At 42.0% G+C, this 23,423-nt stretch overlaps 1 protein-coding gene across 1 annotated transcript in view; it reads left to right on the forward strand.

Annotated features, from left to right (window-relative positions):
- Positions 1–13,516, forward strand: part of LOC133229472 (cationic amino acid transporter 3-like) — a 39,079-nt gene extending 25,563 nt beyond the window's left edge. The window contains 15 exon segments of the mRNA XM_061385841.1: positions 4,094–4,342; positions 4,344–4,491; positions 5,065–5,220; positions 8,351–8,477; positions 8,479–8,523; positions 8,728–8,827; positions 8,965–9,193; positions 11,192–11,338; positions 11,424–11,523; positions 11,723–11,761; positions 11,763–11,834; positions 12,396–12,491; positions 12,707–12,875; positions 13,148–13,256; positions 13,428–13,516. Coding sequence (XP_061241825.1) covers positions 4,094–4,342; positions 4,344–4,491; positions 5,065–5,220; positions 8,351–8,477; positions 8,479–8,523; positions 8,728–8,827; positions 8,965–9,193; positions 11,192–11,338; positions 11,424–11,523; positions 11,723–11,761; positions 11,763–11,834; positions 12,396–12,491; positions 12,707–12,875; positions 13,148–13,256; positions 13,428–13,516 — 1,875 coding nt within the window.
- The last annotated feature ends 9,907 nt before the right edge of the window (positions 13,517–23,423 follow it).

Raw genomic sequence — 23,423 nt, forward strand, 5'->3', positions numbered from 1 at the left:
TCACACAATGCAACAGGGTGCATTCCTTCAAGGTTTCAAGAGAGACAGACTTAGTGCCTAGACAGCGAAACACCAGCTCCTGGTGTCTGGAAAGAGAACCTTATCTTCCAGGGAGTGTTAACATATTAACCATGAGAAGGGAGTTATTCATTCTTATCTTCAAAAAAGACGTTCTTTACCTCAGTGGTTAAAGCAGGTGAGCTCTGAGAGTTGGACAGGCTGTCTTAGTTCACACACAGTTCAGGCTGAGCCATGGATAAGCCAAAATGACATCCCCATTCCCCAATATGTGAACATCTCCATCACAGGATATAAAAATGTTAGAACCATGTGATCCAGCAATTCTGCCTCTAAGAATGTACGCAGAAGAATAGAAAGCACACACGGGAAGAGATATTTCTACATCCTTGTTCACAGGAGCATTATTCACAATAGCTAAAACATGCAAGCAACCCAAGTACCCACTGATCAAAGAATGGCTAAATCCACGTGCTATGTGCATATAGTAGAGTATTATTCAGCATTAAAAATGAGAGGAATATAACCCATGCTACAACATGGAGGAACCTAGTACACACTCTACTAAGCAAAATAAGCCTGACAGGAAGGGATAAAAATGTTTGATTCCACCGAAATGTATCTGCAGTGTTCAGATTTAGAGAGAGAAAGTAGAAGAGCAATCACCAGGAACTCAGAAAGGAGAAAGGAGGAATTGTTGTTGAATGGGTACAAAGTTGATATTTTGCAAGGGGAAAAAAGTTTTGGAGTTTGGTTCCAAAAATGCAAATGTACTTCTGAAATGGACACTTAAAGATCGTTAAAATGCTCAATTTTATGAGTAATAAAATTTAATTAAAAAAAAAAAAAACACCTCTCAGAACCACTCTCTGAGGGTAAACAGAAGATTCAAGGCTGATAGCTACACTGCAGAAGGTCCCCACCCGCCCAGCCCCATCCCCACCCCTAACAACCCAGGGGTGAGAACTGTCTTCTTTGCTCAGGACTCCCCACTTCGGTTCTTGCAGATGTCTCAGCTCCAGCCCCACATGACTTAACCTCAGCCTCCCTGACTGACCCAGTGCTCCAGGCTCTGCTCCAAGGATCCAGTAAGTCTCGGGTCACCCTCTTCTGTAGGAGGCTGGGCACTGAGTCCACATCCTCCCAAAGAGACCTCTGCAATCCCAGAGTGCAGGGGGGTCAGCCTGGCTCCAGCCTGAGGGTGGAGAGACTCACTTGCCAGATGAAAACAGGATCTGGGAGCTGATTTGTTTACATAGAAGAGGTAGAGGGTTTGGATAACTACCTGGAGATTCCAAGGCTCGTTTTCTTGACTGGTGCTCAAACAATATCAGAGATTCCCCTTGAACAGGGTTTATGGTGTGAGGACCACTGATGTCAGTCTCCTGTGTGGTGTTGACCCCTGAATCTGCAGGTTTGTCCTCTGTGGATAGCCAAGCGACTATAACGGTCTTGAGCATCCATGGATTTTGCTGTCCTCAGAGGAGGGCTGTGTGAGGATTTGTGTTAAGTCACCATTGGTTTGCTAAGCTGGCAACTCTGTGAAATTGGCTCTATTATTTGATATTGACAGCAATTTTAAAATTTGGTGGTAAATTAAATATAGCTTAAAATTTGCCATCTTAACCATTTTTAAGTATACAGTTCAGGGCTGTTACATATATTTATATTGTGCAATCGATCTCCAGAATTCTTTTCATCTTAGAAAACTGAAACTGTCTCCATTTAACAATAACTCCCAGCTTTATCCTTCATCCCAGCCCCTGGCAAACCACCATTCTGCGTTGTCTCTATGAAGTTGACTCTTCTCAATGCTTCATAGACATGGAATCATAGCATCTTTTTTTGTGACTGGCTTATGTCACTTTGGAGAAGGAAATGGCAACCCACTCCAGTATTCTTGCCTGGAGAATCCCATGACAGAGGAGCCTGGTGGGCTACAGTCCATGCGATCGCAAAGAGTTGGACACGACTGAGCAATTGTCACTTGGCGTAATGTCCTCAATGTTCCTCCACACTATAGCATGCATCAGAATTTCCTGTCTCTTTTAGAGAACAGACTTGTGGACACAGAGGGGAAGGGATAATGTGGGATGAATTCAAAGAGTAGCATATATATATGAAATATATACTTTACCATATGTAAAATAGATAGCTGGTTGGAATTTGCTGTGTGATGCAGGGAGCTCAACCCGGTGCTCTGTGACAACCTAGAGGGGTGGGATGGAGTAGGGGATGGGAGGGAGGGTCAAGAGGAAGGGGACATATGTATACCTGTGGCTGATTCATGTTGGTGTATGGCAGAAACCAACACAACAATGCAAAGTAATCATCCTCCAATTAAAAATAAATTAAAAAAAAAAAAGAATTCCCTGTCTAATCAAGGCTGAATAATATTCCACTGCATGTATAGACCACATTGTGTTTATCTGTTCCTTCATGGATGGACATCTGGGTTGATTCCAACTTTCAGCTATTGTGAATAATGCTGCTAAGGAACACAGGTGTACAAATATGTCTTTGAACCCTATTTTCAATTCTTTGGGGTAGACACCAAATGTGGCATGACTGGATCATGTGGTAAATGTATTTTTCATTTTTGAGGAACCACCGTACTGCATCCATAGCTGCTGCCCCATTTTACATTCCTGCTCACGGTGCAGAAGGGCTCAGCAGCAGCATTTGAGCAAGAACAAAACACAGTCCAGAGAAGTATATGACTTGTTCAAGAGTCCTGGAGTGTTGGCAGAACCAAGATCTTATTCACAGTTTCCTGGCTCTTTGAATGCTTACTCTTAATTAAAATGTTAAAGTTGGACTTTGGAATATCAGGGGTGGAAGCCCCCCTCACAATAACGTGGTCACTGGGTCAGCCTAGCCCTGCAGAGCTGTGTAGGCAGGAGACCTTTCATGTCCCAAAGCAGCAGGAAACATAGTCCTGTCCTTTCTGATTCAGAATGAAGGCTAGTCCCCCCTCCCTCCAGGTAGTTGAGAGGGCACTCTGGTTTGACACTTTGATCTGGGCTACAATCTGTCCCTCCCCACAAATTCCATCTCCTTCTCCCCAAAGCAGAGTTCCTGATCCACTCTGCAAGAAACGAAACAGAAAGCTACCAGGATGAGAATCCATTGTGAAGAAATGTATGGAGTCTGAGTGCTCTGATCAAGCTCCTAAAAGAGTCACTTCACACATATCAAAGAGGGGAGGGAATTATGATGATAACTTGCTCTATTTTACAGAGGAAAATAGAACAAAGATGGAATGCAGTTTGTGCAAAATCAGACAAGAAGAGCTGGTTGATTTCAATTCAGAAATCAGCATTCATATCCATTCAACTCAATCCAATTAAGCACCTACTGTGTGCCATACTCTGTGTTGGAAGCTTTTGCTTCTGTGGGGCAGAAGATGTTGCTTTCTAGATTTTTTTGGCTGGGCTAATAATTCATTTGCCATAAAATAGATGAACAAAGTTAGTTTGGTATGTACAGGACCCCCATAAAGAACACTGAGGCTCAAAGACAGTCAGGCAATTGAGGCTTATGTGCCCCCCTGAGCTAAGGAGAAGGGGTAGGGGTCTGGGTCTTCAAGGAGGAAGAAGAGAACCCACAGGAGGATGAGAAGAGCACGTGCTTGGTGAGCAAATGCTTACCACTCCAGGGAGGGAAGTCTTCCTGAGATTAAAAGTTGTTCTCTGGTAATAGCTCTCTTCCTGGCATAGGTCTCCTAATCTAATTGTTTTGAGCAGTTAAGGGAGAGACAAGGAGCTTCTACTGAGTCTGCCGGGTCTTCACTCTCCTTAGCTCATAAACTACTCCCAAGCCAAAATGGCACATTTGAGGAGATGTATTCTCCTCCCCCTCACTTCTTTTCAGGCAACTTTTCCAGTCTTAATATGACTCTTTGAATTATATTAAGATTCTTCTTTATATTTGAAGGAACCAAATCTCAGAGAACTTTGCCCAATGTGTCTTTTCACCACCTACTCCCCATCACTCCCTTGCTCTGTAGAATTGGGCTGCAGGGCCAAGGATGGATGAAAATCACTGATGGCTTTATGTCTTATTTTCTCAGCAGCTTGTAACCTCCTCAACTATGTCTAGGATGCTGTATCAGTATGTTTGCCAGTTTGGTCAGAAGCTGGCCTGCAAGTGGCCACTGGAGCCCAGGAAAGAGTCTGAGAGACCCAGAGCTTATCTGACTACCCTGGGCCTAGTGGTCTTTGGTGTGGCCAGCACCCTGGGAGCTGGTGTGTACATCTTGGCTGGTGGAGTGACCACGTTTGTCGCTGGGCCAGCAATCATCATCTCCTTCTTGGTGGCTGGCCCTATCTTGTGTGTTGTCTGGGCTCTGCTATGCTGAGTTTGCAGCTTGGGTACCGTGCTCTGGTTCTGTGTATCTCTACAGCTACATCACCATGGGACAACTGTGTGCCTTCATCACCGGCTAGAACCTCATCCTGTATTTAATCATTGGTGAGATGATGGAGTGGGGGAAAGTTTGGGCCTTAAGATCAGGAAACTAGGAGGGGGTCCTTGCAATCTTCATAAATTCATGAGCATACTGTTATTCACCTTGGGAAGCAAAAGGATAATAGCATCAGGAAAACTTCACACATCAGTCGACTCAGCTCTATTCTGCTTTCCTTAAATGATGGAACAAGAACCCACAGGACAGGGAACTGTAGGGAGTGGGTGAGAGGGAGGCATATCCCAGAGGCTCATCCCTTCACCATGGTGAAGTCTTTCTTCAGCTGTTGCCTTTGTGAGATTTTCCTTTACACTTGGATTTAAAATACCAACCTTCATTTCCCAGCCCTCCTGGTCCCACTTTCTTGTCTTTTTTTCTTGCATAACATTGATTTCTTCCTAGCGTATTAAATAAGTGACCTATTTTGTGAATCATCTGGGTATGCCCTCTGCACCCATGATAAGAAATTCTTTGAGAGTAGGTATTTTGTCTGTTTTTCTTTTCCCCAACATATATCCCAAGAACACAGCAGGGGATCAATTTATGTTTCTTAATGAATATTTCCTTTTCTGCTGCAGCCTCTGCCTGTGTGGCCAAGGCTTGGAGCAGCGCCTTTGACAGCCTGATTGGGAACTACATTTCTCAGGCATTCGAGGGAACTTTCTCTCGCTTGCCCCACTTCCTGGCCATGTACCCAGACTTTGTCACCCTGGTTCTGGTGCTGCTGATGCCTGGTGAGACAGGAGTCAAATGGGATGGGGTAAGTGGGGTATAGAGGGAGCTGGGGTGGGAAAGGCTTGAGGTGGCAGAATGGCAGGGTATTTGGATTGGAAAGAAGGGTCTGCTAGAAAGGTAAGACATAGACCATTGTTTCCCACCACTGGCACTATTGAAAATTTGGGCTGGATCAGTCTTTGGTGTGGGTGGCAGTCCTGTGAATTGAAGGTTTGTTGTTTTGTTTTTTTTTTAAGTCATTGTATAGTTTTAGAGATGAACCCACGTACCTATGGTCTCCTGATCTATGACAAAGGAGACAAGAATATACAATGGAGAAGACAATCTCTTCAATAAGTGTTGCTGGGAAAACTGGACAGATATGTGTAAAAGAATGAAATTAGAAAACTCCCTAACACCATACACAAAAATAAACTCAAAATGGATTAAAGACCTGAATGTTAGACTGGACACTGTAACACTCTTAGAAGAAAACATAGGAAAAATATTCTTTGACATAAATCACAGCAATATCTTTTTTAATCCACCTCCTAGAGCAAGGAGAGACTTCCTAAATAAAAACAAAAATAAACAAATGGAACCTAGTTAAACTTAAAAGTCTCTGCACAGCAAAAGAAACCATAAACATGGTGAAGAGACAGCCCTCAGAATGAATGGAAATATTTGCAAACAAAGCAACTGACAAGGGATTAATCTCAAAAATATATAAACAGCTTGTGGAGTTCAATATAAAAAAAAAACAATCAAAAAGTGGGTGGAAGGCCTAAATAGACATCTCTTCAAAGAAGACATAGAGATGGCTAAGAGGTACATAAAAAGATGCTAACATCACTGGTTATTGTTTAGTTGCTAAGTCCTCTCTGACTCTTTTGTGACTGTGGCCCACCATCCTCCTCTATCCATGGGATTTCCCAGGCGAGAATACCAGAGTGGACTGCCATTTCCTTCTCCAGTGGATCTTCCCAATCCAGGGATTGAACCCACTTCTCCTACATTGCAGGTGGATTCTTTACTGCTGAGCCACCATAAAAGCCCCACTGATTATGAGAAAAATACAAATCAAAACTACAATGAGATACCACCTCACACCAGTCAGAATGGCCATCATCAAAAAAATACAAACAATAAATGCTGGAGAGGGTGTGGAGAAAAGGGAATCCTCTTGCATTGTTGGTGGGAATGTAAATTGATACAGTCACTATGGATAACAGTATGGAGGTTCCTTAAAAACTAAATTAATAGAACTATCATATGACCCAGCAATCCCACTACTAGGCAAATACCTTGAGTAAGTGATAGTCGCTCAGTCATATTCAACTGTTTGCAATCCCATGGACTATAGCCCACCAGGCTCTTCTGTCTATGGAATTCTCCAGGCAAGAATACTGGAGCGGGTTGCCATTTCCTTCTCCAAGGCAAATACCTTGAGAGAACCATAATGCAAGAAGACTTGGATAACCCAATTTTCATTGCAGCACTATTTACAATAGACAGGGCATGGAAGCAACCTAAATGTCATCGGTAGAAGTAGAGAAAGGACATGTGGACACAGGGTGGGAAGCGGAGGGTAGAATGAACTGGGGGATTAGAATTGATGTGCATACACTACCATGTGCAAAGCAGAACCTGCTACAAAGCACAGCAAGCTCAGCTCAGTGCTCTGTGGTGACCTAGAGCGGTGGGATGGGGTGGGATGGGAGGGAGGTTCAAGAGGGAGGGGATCCTTGTATACCTATAACTGATTCACTTCGTTGTATACTGGAAACTAGCAAAACATTGTAAAGCAATCATACTCCAATTTTTTTTAAGCCATGTGCACTCTTGAGTAGCATCCCTGGCCATTACTCACTAGATACCAGTGGTGTCCATTCCCCCCAAACTGTGACAATCAGGAGGTTTCCAGACATTGCCAAATGTCACTTGTGGGAGAAAAATCACCCCAGCTCAGAATCGTTCACTTAAACCAAGTTCCTTCCTCTGTGTTAAAATCAAATATGTTTTTATATCCATTTTTAAAGATTATTTTCCCTTCTAGACCATTTAAAGAGTATTGAGCAGATTTCCCTGTGCTATACAGTAGGTCCTTATTGGGTAATTTATTTTATATAAAGTAGTATGGGAGAGTTCTAATTTTTGATGTTAGGTCTTATCTGTCAATGTTTCCTCTGGTAACATTATCTGTGGATTTTTCTCTCAATTTTTTTCACTACTCCAGTAATTCATGGTTGCTTTAGAAAAAAAATAGAAAATACAGATATAAAAAAATTAAAAGTAACTGAAATTTTTGGCATCTACTGACTATAATCACTAGCATTTTGATATATTATTCATGTCCTTTTATAGATATGTGTATATAACCTATGTATTTACAAAATTAGAAATACACTACACCTATGTTGTTGTTTAGTCAGTCATGTCCAGATCTTTTTTGACCCCACAGACTGTAACCAGCCAGGCTCCTCTGTCCATAGAATTTTCCAGGCCAGGATACTGAAGTGGGTTGCCATTCCCTTCTCCAGGGCATCTTCCTGACCCAGGGACCAAATCCAAGTCTCCTGCATTGGTAGGTGATTCTTTACCACTGAGCCACTCAGGAAGCCCCTATATGTATCTATAGCTATTTATATATGCATACATGTGCAGTATGCATCATACTGTTTTAACCTATTATTAGATTATTTTCAAGTCAATAAATATACATTTATTTTATAACTTTGTCAAATCCAAAGAAATCAATGCTTTTATACTTGAGAGGAAATTCATATATGGCATAAAATAAACTCTTTTTCCAAGCTTTATTTAGATATAATTGACATACAACATTATATGTTTAAGGTGCATAACGTGATGATTTGATAGATATAAGAGAGGTGATTGCTACAGAAAGAAACTAACATTTTAAAAAGTACAATTCTGTGGCACTCAGTACACTCACAGTGTTACGCAACCATCACCTCCATCTAGTTCTAAACATGTTCATCACAACAAAAGGAAACCTTGTTCCCCCTTAAGCAGTCACTGTTTGTCTGTCCACCCTCCCTGCCAGCCAGCCCCTGGAAATTACTAGTCTGCTTCCTGTCTCTACTGATTTAGTTATTCTGGATGCCTCATATTCCATCTTTCCCACAGGACTACTGATTCTGGGAGCTCGTGTGACACCTCTAGGTACCAAAGTGTTCACAGGCATCAACTTTGTGTTTCCAATCATCATGATCATCTCTGGCTTCATTAAAGGAGACCTGCACAACTGGCGGCTCACAGGGCTACAGACTGAACACATCTGGAGCTAATGATATCTATAGGTTAAGAGGGTTTTCTGGACATAGTAATGCTTGCTGGTTGGGGAGGATGCAGTGGAAATACAATTGAAACTTAAAGAGCTGGACTAATGGATCCAGGCAATGGGGGTGCTGGAGCCCAGGACCTGTGCTATTAAAGGAGGATTCCAGTAGAGATGGCTGAACACACCTCACCCATGTTCTTCTTCATTCCTTTTCTCACCATAGGGTGGGCCCTCTGGGTTCAGGAGGCTTTATGCCTTTTGGCTTTGATGGAATTCTCCATGGAGCAGCTCTATGCTTCTACGCACTTACTGTTTTTGATGCCATTGCCTCTACAGATAACATAGTCATCTGTGTCCCATCAGGGTTTGGGAGAAGGTTAACCTGCTTTGGGAGAAACTTAGCCTGCTTTGGAGGTGAAAAAGGAAGATGTATTTTGTTTCACAGCAATTTTCCTGATACATCTGTCCTGCAGGGAAAGAAACTCAACATCCTCATCCTTCCATCCCCCTGACCATAGTGATCTCCATCTTCATCTGCTTTTTGGCATATTCTGGTGTCTCAACAGCACTCATCCTCATGGTGCCCTACTACCAGATTTATCCTTACAACCCTTTGCCACAGGCTTTTCAGTATCTCGAGTGGGGCCCTGCCGGATATGCCATGGCTGTTCTCACCTTGTTCACACTTTTAAACACTTAAGTATCAAAGCTTTCTCCTCCTCTACTGTCAGATTTTAGGCACCCAGTCCTGGGTTGTTGTTGTTCAGTCACTAAGTCATGTCCAACTCTCTGTGACCCTCATGGACTACAGCATGACAGGTTCCTCTGTCCTCCATCATCTCCCAAAGTTTGCTCAAACTCATGTCCATTGAGTCGGCGATGCCATCCAACCATCTCATCCTCTGTCATCCTCTTCTCCTGCCCTCAATCTTTCCCAGCATCAGGATCTTTTCCAATGAGTCAGCTATTCTAATCAGGTGGCCAAAGTATTGGAGCTTCAGCTTCAGCATCAGTCCTTCCAATGTATATTCAGGACTGATTTCCTTTAGGATGGACTGGTTGGATCTCCCTACTGTCCACGGGACTCTCAAGAGTCTTCTTCAGCACCACAGCTTGAAAGCATCAATTCTCCAGGGCTCAGCCTTCTTTACAGTCCAATTCTCACATTCATATATGACTACTGGAAAAATGATAGCTTAGACTATACAAACCTTTGTCAACAAAGTGATATCTCTGCTTTTCAATATGCTGTCTAGGTTTGTCATAGCTTTCCTTCCAAGAAGCAAATGTCTTTTATTTCACAACTGCAGTCAACTTCCATATTAATTTTGGAGTCCCCCAAAATAAAATCTGCCACTGCTTCCACTTTTCCCCCCTTCTCTTTACCATGAAATGATGGGACCAGATGCCATGATCTTAATTTTTTGAATGTTGAGTTTCAAGCCAGCCTTTTCACTCTCTTCTTTCACCCTCATCAAGAAGCTATGGCAAAACCAATACAATATTGTAAAGTAATTAGCCTCTAATTAAAATAAATTTTTTTAAAAAAGAAGCTCTTTAGTTCCTCTTCACTTTCTGCCTGTAGAGTGGTTGTTGTTGTTGTTCAGTAGCTCAGTCATGTCTGACTCTTTGCGACCCCATGGACTGCAGCACACCAAGCTTCCCTGTCCTTCACCATCTCCAGAAGCTTGCTCCAACTTATGTACATCAAGTGGGTGATGCCATCCAACCATCTCCTCCTCTGTCATCCCCTTCTCCTCCTGCCTTCAATCCTTCCCAGCATCAGGGTCTTTTCTACTAAGCTGGCTCTTCACATCAGGTGGCCAAAGTATTGGAACTTCAGTTTCATCCTCAGTCCTTCTAATGAATATTCAGGGCTGATTTCCTTTAGGATTGACTTGTTTGATCTCCTTGCAGTCCAAGAGTGGTGTCATCTGCATATCTGAAGTTGTTGTTATCTCTCCTGGCAATCTTGATTCCAGCTTGTGATTTATCCAGCCCCGCATTTCATGTGATGTCCTCTGCTTAGAAGTTAAATAAGCAGAGTGACAATATACAGCCTCTGCATACTCCTTTCCCAATTTTAACCAGTCCATTGTTCCATGTCTAGTTCTAACTGTTGCTTCTTGACCTGCATGTAGGAGACAGGTAAGGCGGTCTATATAAGAATTTTCTATATATATAAGAATTTTCCACAGCTTGTTGTGACCCACACAGTCAAATGCTTTAGCTTAATCAATGAAACAGAAGTATATGTTTTTCTGGAACTCTCTTTCCTTCTCCATGATCTAATTAATGTTGGCAATTTCATCTCTGGTTCCTCTGCCTCTTTGAAACTCAGCTTGTACATGTGGAATAAAGGACAGAAATGGTAAGGATCTAAGAGAAGCAGAAGAGATTAAGAAGAGGTGGCAAGAATACACCAAAGAACTCTACAAAAAATGTCTTAATGACCCAAATAACAATGATGGTGTAGTCACTCACCTAGAGTCAGACATCCTGGAGTGTGAGAGCAGGTGGGTCATGGGAAGCATCACTAGGAACAGAGCTAGTGGAGGTAATGGAATTACAGCTGAGTCCTTGGGACTATGAGACATAAGAGATAGATACCTTACCCTATGTATATGAGGAAACAGAAGCCCTAGGTGCCCTGCTTCTCCATATCCTCTTACGTGTTCCCACTTTCCTTTCCAGCCTCCTGGGTGTCATGTCCTCTACATCTTTGTTGACCTATGCAATGGCAAATGACAGGCTCCTTTTCCAGGGACTTGCCCAGATTTATGCTCTCACAGGCACCCACATCATGGCCATAATGGCTTCTGGAACTCTTACAGGTGAATAAACACCCTTTTTTGATCTTATTTCTTAACTTAGATATTTCCAGTGGCTTCTCACTCCCTCCTCCCACCCTCATTCTAGGAGTCATGGCATTATTCTCAGAACTTGCTGATCTTGTGGAACTCATGTCAATCGGGACCCTGCCAGTTTACTCCCTGGTGGTTTTCTCTGTGCTTGCACTCACATGAGACTCCACTACACCTTGGCTGGAGGTCTCAGACTCTTGGGGAAGATGGGGAGGTCATCATCTTCGACCCTCACGCTGCCTTCTAATGCCCTGCTCTGCTTAAGGCAGGAAAGAGGTTATTGTCTATTGTCTTCTAATGTCTGATGTTGAATGAATGGGGGTTGCTGTTAATATTGCTGTAATATCTCTAATGCAGGTACCAACCATATCAGAGTTTAAGCAAGAATGAGGAAACAGGACAAAACTCAGATGGAACCTGCAGTTGAAGGAAGTCCTTTGGATTCTGTACCTGAAGCAGGAAACTCAAAGATTCTACAGATGAATGGATAAGAAAGCTGTGGTACATATACACAATGGAGTACTACTCAGCCATTAAAAAGAATACATTTGAATCAGTTCTAATAAGGTGAATGAAACTGGAGCCTATTATACAGAGTGAAGTAAGCCAGAAAGAAAAACACCAATACAGTATACTAATGCATATATATGGAATTTAGGAAGACGGTAATGATAACCCTGTATGCGAGACAGCAAAAGAGACACAGATAGATAGAACAGTCTTTTGGACTCTGTGGGAGAGGGAGAGGGTGGGATGATTTGGGAGAATGGCATTGAAACACGTATAATATCATATATGAAATGAATTGCCAGTCCAGGTTCGATGCAGGATACAGGATGCTTGGGGCTGGTGCACTGGGATGACCCAGAGGGATGGTATGGGGAGGGAGGTGGGAGGCGGGTTCAGGATGGGGAACACGTGTACACCCATGTCAGATTTATGTTGATGTGTGGCAAAACCAATACAACATTGTAAAGTAATTAGCCTCTAATTAAAATAAATAAATTTACATTTAAAAAATTAATTAAAATAAAATAAAGAGTCTGTGGTTTCCTATCAGCACCACCCCAACCTGGAAATCTGGGCAGATTGTCTATGGATGTGCCTCCTTGCTTGGTGAGCAGTGGGGTTTCTCTTTGGTCATATTCTGAAATTGGCAAATAGGATGGGAACCTGTGTCTTTGGCTGTTGAGGAATCTTGGAGATATGAAGGTCCTTCCTGAGGTGGGAAACCTGGGGAGGGGTGTGACCCAAGGTCCTGACATCTTTGTCTTTTGGGTCCAGCCTGTTCTCCTCCTCCTTGGCCCTCCCTCTTGACCCTTGACCCTTGAACTGGAGGAGTCTCCTGCTGATCATCCTGAGCCTGGTCCTAGCCCAGTGGCCCAGACGTGTGTTCTCTGGAGACTCCATGCTCAGAACAGTGGCTGTGCTGCTGCTGCTGCTCATCACTGCGGTCACTGTCATCATCTGGAGGCAGCCCCAGAGCTTCAGTCCTCTTATGTTCAGGGTACGTGACCTTATGTACCCAGAGTGTCCACCTTGAGTGGAGGAGGTCTGTGTGCTTTAGGTCTAAACATCTTTTGCTGGACCAAGGAAGAGGGGGAGTTGCTGAAACCAATGGACTCTCCCCTGATCCATACTCAGTGCTTTACATGCCCAATATAAGTAGGCACTAAACACACAGCTGTAATCAGACTGGAGTCTTCCTGCTCATGTAGGCTAGGCTCTCCCTTTCAGACATCTGGGGTGTGTTCAGAGACTGACTGACTTTGCCCACAGGTGCCTGCTTTCCTTGCCTTCCCACTAGTGAGCATCTTTGTGAACGTTCACTTGATGATGCAGATGACCTCTGGGGCCTGGGTCCTGTTTGGCATTTGGAATGTGATTGGTAAGTTTCTTTCTGGGATAAAGAGGCCATTTGAGTGACTGAATCCCACCATCTTCCTACCATCTCTCCCCTAAACTGTCTTAGCCACCATAACAGGAGGCCTTCTGGGCATTTGTAAGAGGGAAGAGTGCCTACTTTCCCTTTTCATTGTCTTATTTTCCTACTTCCTAGGGCTTGTCATATACTTTGGATATGTGATCGGACACAGCTTGGAGGAGAACAATGAGCAACAGCCGCCAGCCTCCACCTCCCAGACTTGACAAAAACATCCATGGTGCTGAGTCATCTTAACCACAGAAAGTAAATGCTGTGTGGAATCCTTCCACACACCAGAAGTATCTGCTGGTTCAAGGAGTACTCTGAGCTTCTATGGACTGTGAAGCTGCATGCATTTAGAGCCTTGTATTCATTGACAGAGAACAAAATGATTTTAATGCTGTATAATTTAAAAGCATAATATACATACGGAAAAGTCCATATTTCATAAGCATGCAGCAAGATGAAATTTCACAAAACAATGTACAAGAATGTAAGCAGCACCTGGAAGAAGAATACAATATTAATCAGCACACGAAAAGCTCCTCCTTGTGCCTATTTCCAGCAAAAAGACAGATTGCCACATAGAAAGTAAATTCAGGTCACTGTATTATGTCATGAGTTGCACTTTATGGAGGAGGAAATGGTAGCCCACTCCAGTATTCCTGCCTGGGAAATCTCATGGACAGAGGAGCCCAGAGGGCTACAGTCCATTAGGTGGCAAAGAGCCATACACAACTTAGCGACTAAACAACAACAAGCCTTCACGATAGCAAGACAATACCTTGGGGCTTCCCTTAGTGGCTCAGTGGTAGTCCGTCTGCCAATGAAGGAGACACAGATCCAATCCCTGATCAAGGAAGGTCCTATATGTTGTAGAGCAACTAAACCTATGTGCCACAACTACTGAGCCTGTGCTCTAGAGCCCAAGAGCTGAAACCACTGAAGGCCATGCACCCTAGAGCTTGTGCTCAGCAACAAGAGAAGACACCACAATGAGAAGCTCCCCCACCACAACTAGAGAAAATCCAGCAGCAACCAAGACTCAGCACAGCCAAAAATAAATAATTTTTTTTAAAAACTCTTTTATCCTGCATGTTGATGTATGGCAAAACCAATACAATATTGTAAAGTAAAATAAATAAATAAATAAACATTAAAAAAATGTTTATATAGTTCTAAAAAACATTTAAAAAAATAAAAAAACTCTTTTAAAGAGTTGCACTTTAAATTCAGTTCAGTTCAGTTGTTCAGTCATGTCTGACTCTTTGCGACCCCATTGACTGTAGCACGCCAGGCCTCCCTGTTCATCACCAACTCCCAGAGTTTACTCAAACTCATGTCCATTGAGTCAGTGATGCCATCCAGCCATCTCATCCTCTGTCATCCCCTTCTCCTCCCACCTTAAATTTTTCCCAGCATCAGGGTCTTTTCAAATGAGTCAGCTCTTCGCATCAGGTGGCCAAAATATTGGAGTTTCAGCTTCAGCATCAGTTCTTCCAATGAATATTCAGGACTGATCACCTTTAGGATGGACTGGTTGGATCTCCTTGCAGTCCAAGGGACTCACAAGAGTCTTCTCCAGCACCACAGTTCAAAAGCATCACTTCTTCGGTGCTTTAAATATCAGGATACAAATGTGTTGAAAGTAAAAGGAAGGGAACGGATACATGTGCAAACAGTAACATGAGAAAGCTAGGCTAGCTATATAACTATAAAAATAGACTTTGATAAAATAATAATAATCAAGTGGATTACTTCATAATGTTAAAGAGAAATGATCATTTTTATCTTCTCCCATAGCTTTATTAAGATGTAGTGTAACATGATGTAAATGGTCATTTTTCTTTCCTTTTCTGTAGCAAACTGTTAGAGTTACACAATAGAGTTGATGAGGAAAATTTCTTTAAAAAAATTTTTTTCTGCATTTCCAGTGGTCAAGAAGGGGGGCGGGACATGATGGTTAGTTGATAAATAGTTGGTTGGGACTAAAAGATAGCAATTGAGACTAAAAAAGACAGGAGATTTCCCGGTGGTCCAGTGGTTAAGAATCCATCTTCGAGTTTTTTAAGGAATCTCCACACAGGGGTTCAGGATGGGGAACACATATACACCCGTGGCGGATGCATGTTGATGTATGGAAAAACCAATACAATATTGTAAAAAATAATAATAATAATAAATATATTTTTTTAAATTTTATTTTATTTAACTTTACAATATTGTATTGGTTTTGCCATATGTCAAAATGAATCTGCCACAGGTATACATGTGTTCCCCTTTCTGAACCCTCCTCCCTCCTCCCTCCCCATACCATCCCTCTGGGTTGTCCCAGTGCACCAGCCCCAAGCATCCAGTATCGTGCATCGAACCTGGACTGGTGACTCGTTTCATATATGATATTATACATATTTCAATGCCATTCTCCCAAATCATCCCACCCTCTCCCTCTCCCTCTCCCACAGAGTCCAAAAGATATATATATAAAAAAAAAAAAAAGAATCCGCCTTCCAATTCAAGGGATACAAGTTTGATCCCTGGTTGGAACTAAGATCCCACAAGCCACGCAGCGTGGCCAGGAAAAAAAAGTACATACCTTAATTTAAAAATACTTTATTGCTAAAAAATGCTAACCATGATCTGACAACCCACAGTTACCATGAATCTTCAATTTGCAAAAAATCCAGTGTCTGTGAAGCACAAGAAAATGACATATACCTTCACCTGTGTATGTATACATATTAAAATAAGTATGTGTATAATTAATATGTATAATACACAGATTAAAGTATGTGTGTTCATTATTTATATCTAAATTCAGTATATCTGGTTGTCTTGTAATATTATTTGCTAAACTTCTCACCCCTTGGTCTCTAAGTATGCACTCTGCATTCTAATATCCTCTTGGTATAAGAACATTAGTTCTATTTCCTTAGGGCCCACCCTTATGACCTCGTTTAACCTTAATTACCTCTTTTTAAAATAATTTTCTTCATTTGAAGTATGAGTTGTTAGTTGCTTCAGTCATGTCCAACTCTGTGACCACATGGACTGTAGCCCTCCAGTCTCCTCTGTCCATGGCAAGAATACTGGAGCGTGTTGCCATTCCTTCTCCAGGGGATCTTCCCAACCCAGAGATCAAACCCAGGTCGCTTGCATTGCAGGTAGGTTATTTAACTTCTGAACCACCAGGGAAGCCCTTTCTTCATTTAAGTCTCACCTTTATTTATTTTTGGCTATGTCGGGTCTTAGTTGTTGCACTCCAGCTCAGTAGTTGCCAGGTGGGCTAAGTCCAGACAAAGAATCAAACCCCCGTCCCCAGCTTCAGAAGGTGGACTCTTAACCACTGGACCAGTAGGGAAGTCCCTTCGTTTTCTCATTAAGCCCCTATCACCACATACAGTCACATTCCGAGGTCCTAGGGGTTAGGACTTCAACCTATGAATACAAAAGTGGGGAAGTACCTTCAGACCACAACACTTGACACCCTTTTGCTTCCCAGTAGCTAAAACAGGATCTGGAACACCGTAAGTGTTCAGCTATCTTTGATGAGCCATATAATGAAAGAATCACATGTACACACTGTTTTACCTGACTCAAGATGGAAAACTTTTTATTTACCAGAAATGACCAAAGGGATACCACAGTATTTGCTTTGGAGGGAAAATATTTTGTTAAACTACTTGGAATAGAAAGTGAAGTGAAAGTGAATGTCACTCAGTTGTGTCTGACTCTTTGTGACTCCACGGACTATACAGTCCATGGAATTCTCCAGGCCAGAATACTGGAGTGAGTAGCTTTTCCCTTTTCCAGGGGATCTTCCCAACCCAGGGATCAAACCCAGGTCTCTTGCATTGCAGGCAGATTCTATACCAGCTGAGCCACAAGGGAAGCCCATTATCAATGGTGATGCCTAGATCCTGTTCCAGGAGAAAAGACATGCAGAGAGAAATTGGGAAGAGGAGAGAGAAGAGATGGGGAGGGGAGGTGGTGAAGGGTTCTGTGGGATGAGAACCTCTTCCTTTGACCTGGCCTCACTTTCATATGAAAATCATGACATGATGGATGTAGGTAGGCATCTCATGTAAAGCTGTGAAGGATTTTTAAAATGATTATCCTTGGTGTAGATTGATTAGGGGGATAAAACAGTTGGCAGAAGCAGGAGACAGAGCGAATCATGAACAATTTTACTCCACGGAAATTCATTAAAATGGGTGGTTCCCACAGTGCAGGGAGTTAGTGAGTGGTTGTAAGCAGGGCAGCAAGATGAGGAAGGGGTTTGGGAGATGACTGAGGGTCTGCTGTCTTTCCAGGGACAGGGGTACAACGTGGACACCCTCCAGGCTTCACACATTCCTCTCCCCCCACCCCATGCCTCCTTACTTTACTGGCCACTTGAGCCTGGAAAAGTCATCTAACCTTCCTTCTAACCCTCTAAAGGCTTGGCAAAGAAGTGGAGAAATAAGACACAGGATGAGTCCTTACATAACCTATGTAAAATTTCAGAGGTGAGGTGTTTGACACTGTTGATGAATTTAAATAACAATCAAGGACTTAGCAGCAGCAGCAGCAAGGTAATTAAAAAGAAAAGAGGGACTTCACTGGCAGTCCAGTGGTTAGGACTCTGCACTTCAAACTGCAGAAAACTAAAAGCCTGCCAGCTATGTGGTACAGCCAAAAAAACATTTTTTTTTAATTTTAAATGTTAAAGAAAAAAGCTATTTCTGTAACATCCTGTTTTTTAAAATAATAACTAGAATTATGACTGATGACAATTTGCCATGACATACAAGATTTTCAGGATTTCATATAATTTTTAGAAACATACATTAATAACATTTATCCTTCTGCTATAACCTTAGAAGGTTTATCATCTCTTATTTCACAATGACACTCATGTAATTATATGTAAAAATATGCCTAATTATAATGAGTTTAATATCTTTATTTGAGATGCTTCAGGGGCTCTCTAAAAAGTCCCCAAATTAGCTAGAGGTCAAAAAATACTATGTTTAAAATTTGGTTAGAGCTCTTAAACATTTCATCAAAGAGGATTTTAGGTCTCTGTGAAACAATGATTATCCACCTACCCAAGTGACAATAAAATATTCCAAAAGCAAATACAAACAGTTACAATCGAGTATTACTATTATCAAAATTAAAAAACAAAATTCTAGATCTGCACAAGCTTACTTTTAATATTAAAATTCACTCAGTTAATTTGCTCTCATCTTAGCCAGTCCTGAAGCCAGGAAAGAAGTCCTTTTTCAAGCTCCATTTCCACAAACTTTCTATAATTTCCTTTATTACATTCCAATTTTGTCTCATGCTTCTCTGCTCTCTCTTTAATGTCATTTTGGGACAAAATTACCTTCTTCCCCCTTAACAAATGCATGTTCCTTCCTTATAACTTTTTAAAAATTTCCTTGAACACAAAGATGTTTTCCTTATTAATTTTGATAGTTCTAATTACACATATTTATCAGAATTCTTTATCCTTAGTAATCTTAATTTGTAGTGAAATCTAAGAAGTAAAAGCACCTGTGAACTGTTTGTTCTATCAGTATTTTTCAAAATTGAAGTATAGAACTTCCCTGGTAGTCCAGTGGTTAAAACTCTGTCCTTCCAATGCAAGGAATGTGGATTCAATCCCTGTCTGGGAACTAAGATCCCACGTGCCTTGAGGTGCCACCAAAAATAAATAAATGAAAAATAATAATTAATATAATTTATTAATTATATTAATATAATTTATTTATAATTAATATAATTTATTTAATTATTATATTAGTTTCAGGTGTACAGCCTAGTGATTCAGTATTTTCACAGATTAGAATCCTTCAAAAGTTATTACAAGGTAAGGGCTATAGTTCTACAATCTATCCTTATTGCCTACCTATTTAATACATAGTATAATAATTTGTATTTCTGAATCCCATATCCCTAATTTTCCCCTGTCCCCTTCCTGCTCCCCACTGGTACCCACTACATTGTTTTCTGAATCTGTGAGTCTGTTTCTCTTTTGCTATGTACATTCATTTGTGTTATTTTTTAGATTCCATATGTAAGTAATACCATACAGTATCACTAAATACTAAATCACCATGTTGTACACCTGAAATTAACATGATATTACAAATCAACTATACTTCAATCACCAAACAACAAATTAGATATCTATTCACAAGGAGAAGCCCGTGAACTGCAACTAGAGAGTAGCTCTTGCTTGCAGCAGCTAGAGAAAGCCTTCATGCAACAAGGAAGACTCAGCACAGCCAACAACTAATTAATTAATTAAAATTTGAAAAAAGTTCTCCCACAAGAGAGAGCAGGAAGCCTGGATAGAGTGTACTGACACAAAGAGAGAAAATTCCAGATTATACCACCACCATGGAACAGAATGCCCCAGATGAAAGTAACCACCAAAGACTTGAGGTGTCTACTACTCATCTCACATGCTAGCAAAGTGGTGTTCAAAATTCTCCAGGCCAGGCTTCAACAGTACATGAACCATGAATTTCCAGATGTTCAAGCTGGATGTAGAAAAGGCAGAGGAAGCAGAGATCAAATTACCAACATCCGCTAGATCATCGAAAAAGCAAGAGAGTTCCAGAACAACATCTACTTCTGCTTTATTGACTACGCCAAAGCCTTTGACGGTGTGGATCAAGACACACTGTGGAAAATTCTTAAAGAGATGGGAACACCAGATCACCTGACCTGCCTCCTGAGAAATCTGTATGCAAGTCAAGGAGCAACAGTTAGAACTGTACAGGGAAAAACAGACTGGTTCCAAATCGGGAAAGGAGTACGTCAAGGCTGTATATTGTCACCCTGCTTATTTAACTTAAATGCAAAGTACATCATGTGAAATGCCGGGCTGGATGAAACACAAGCTGGAATCAAGATTGCCAGGAGAAATATTGATAACCTCAGATATGCAGATGACATCACCCTTATGACAAAAATCGAAGAACTAAAGAGCCTCTTGATTAAAGTGAAAGAGGACTGTGAAAAAATTGTCTTAAAACTCATTCAGAAAACTAAGATCATGGCATCCTGTCCCATCATTTCATGGAAAACAGATGGAGAAACAATGGAAACAGTGAGAGACTGTATTGTTTGGGACTTCAAAATCACTGCAGATGGTGACTGCAGCCATGAAATTAAAAGATGCTTGCTCCTTGGAAGAAAAGCTATGACCAAACTAGACAGAATATTAAAAAGCAGAGACATTATTTTACCAACAAAGGTCCATCTAGTCAAAGCTATGGTTTTTCCAGTAGTCATGTATGGATGTGAGAGTTGGACTATAAGGAAAGCTGAGCACGGAAGAAGTGATGCTTTTGAACTGTGGTGTTGGAGAAGACTCTTGAGAGTCCCTTGGACTGCAAAGTGATCCAACCTGTCAATCCTAAAGGAAATCAGTCCTGAATATTCACTGGAAGTACTGACGCTGAAGCTGAAACTCCAATACTTTGGCCACCTGATGAGATGAACTGACTCATTAGAAAAGACGCTGATCCTGGGAAAGATTGAAGGTGGGAGGATGAGGGGAAGACAGAGGATGAAATGGTTGGATGGCATCACCGACTCAATGGACATGAATTTTAGTAAACTCAGGCAGTTGGTGATGGACAGGGAGGCCTGGCATGCTGCAGTCCATGGGGTCACTAAGAGTTGGACACGACTGAGCAACTGAACTGAACTGAACTGAACTACTACTTCAATTGGATCTTCCCTGGTGGCTCACAGTAAACAATAAGCCTGCAATGCAGACCTGGATTTGATCCCTGGATCGGGAAGATCCTCTGGGGAGTGAAATGGCAACCCACTCCAGTATTCTTGCCTGGGAAATCCTGTGAACTGAGGAGCCTAGCGGGCTTCAGTCCTGGGGTTCCAAAGAGTCAGACACGACTGAGCACACACATGCTAATAGTCATAGTTTCACTGGTCTTCATCCTCTTGGGAGCAGCCTCTCCCTCAAAGACGGAATTTATTACAGCCTTATTTCCCAGAATTCTCTGCTGTGAGTCAGATACGAGAAACTCTGAGAAGATGTTTTTTCTGCATTTGTTGCAGAAAAAACATCTCAGATGTTTTCCTTTAAAATTCTCTTCTCTGGGGATTTGAGTGGGTCCCCACACACCCAACTGAAATTGTCCACAACAGCTTAAGCCATTTCATCTTGTGGGGCTGGCTTTTCAGAAGTTAATGGGAGGGACTTCCCTGGTCTTCCTGTGGTTAAGAATCTGCCTTGCAATGTAGGGGCTGTGCATTCAATCCCTGGTCAGGGAACTAAGATCCCATCTGTCTCGGGGGAACTAAACCCACGCGCCTCGAAGCCCAAGCTCCGCAACAAGAGAAGCCACCCCAAGGAGAAGCTCCCCCACCACAACTGGAGAGTAGCCCCCACTTGGCGCAACAAGAGAAAGCCTGCTCCTAGCAAAGAAGACCCAGCAAGGCCAAAAATAAATAAGTAATTCGTTTAAAAAGGCAAAGTTAACGGGAGATTCGACTATGACATGCAAACCCCACGCTGGTGGTCTCTGGCCAGTGTTTTAGCCTGTGTGTCACTTGACGTATGTCAGAATCTTTTCCAACCCACACCCCACCTCATCCGTCCCCTCTGATTCCTGATTTTTTCCTTTTGTGAGATGTAGTGCTTTTTGCCTCTTACTACATGTTTCCCTTCTCTGCCTTGATGCTCAGTCTTCCAGAAAGCAGACTCCTTTAAGAAGCGGACCACGTCACACTCCCCTTTATCCTCTTTCATCCCTTTGTGCAAGGCTGGACACAAGCACAATGTGTATTTAATGTTTTTGTTGCTTGAATTAACGTCAGAGATTTTAGGTTCCTCTTATCCCAACTGGGGTCCAGCTTGACTTGGGGCTCCCCACTGGAGTGTGTCAGGTCACGTGCAGACTGTGGGGAGTCAAGTGGTATAAGGGGAATGGGAAGGAGAAAGGTTGAGAGGGGTCCCCAGATTGATGATCAATTACTTCCAGTGCCCAGGAAAACAATCAATACACACAATAGAAATGGAATAGTTTTGTTTCACCCAAGCTGAGAACTATAGCTTGTGAGGTTGTCTCTCAGAGAGCTCTGAGGAACTGCTCTGCTGAAGCACGGTTTCCAGCACAGTCTTACACCTCATCCAAACAAAGCTCACACATCAACACAACAGGGTATATTCCTTCTGGATTTCAAGAAAGACAGACCTAGTACATAGACACTGAGACAGCAGGACCCTGGTGTCTGTGAAGGGAACCTTATCTTCCAGTAAGTCTTAACATGGACACCATGAGAAGGGAGTTACTCATATTTATCTTCAAAACAGACATTCTTTACCTCAACGGTTAAAGTAGATGAGCTGTGAGGGTTGGACAGGCTGTCTTAGTTCACACACAGTTCAGACTGAATGGTTTATAAGCCAAAATGACTTCCCCACACCTCAGTGTGGCGAACTTTTTCTCCATCACAAGCAGGTAAAATCTTAGAATCATGTGTGTGTCTGTGTGTGTTAATCATGTCTGATGCTTTGCAACCCTGTGGACTATAGCCCACCAGGCTCCTCTGTCCATGGGATTCTCCAGGCAAGAATACTGGAGGGGGTTGCCATTTCCTTCTACTGGGGATCTTCCCGACCCAGGGATCAAACCCAGCTCTCCAGCATTGCAGGCAGAATCTTTACTGTTTGAGCCACCTGGGAAGTTCTATATGATCTAGCAATTCTTTCTCTGAGACTATACCCAGAAGAATTGAAAGCACACCCTGAAGAAGATATCTGTACATGCATGTTCAAAGCAGTATTATTCACAATAGTTAAAACATGAAAGTAACCCAAGTCCCCTTGATCAAGAAATGGTTAAGCCAAAGTGTTACCAATAATCGAGTTTATTAGCGTTAAAAAAGAAGGGAATATAATGCTACAACATGGATAAACCTAGTGGACATGATACTAAGTAAAATAAACCTGATAAGAAAGAACAATTATTGAAGGATTCCACTTAAATGAGGTGCTTAGAGTGGTCAAATTCATTGAGATAGACAGTAGAATGGTGATTGCCAGGAATTAAGAGGAGGAGAAAGGGAAATTGTTTAATGAGTATACGATTTCAGTTTTGCATG

The sequence above is a fragment of the Bos javanicus genome, chromosome 18 (genome assembly GCF_032452875.1).
Source record: "Bos javanicus breed banteng chromosome 18, ARS-OSU_banteng_1.0, whole genome shotgun sequence".
NCBI lineage: Eukaryota > Metazoa > Chordata > Mammalia > Artiodactyla > Bovidae > Bos > Bos javanicus.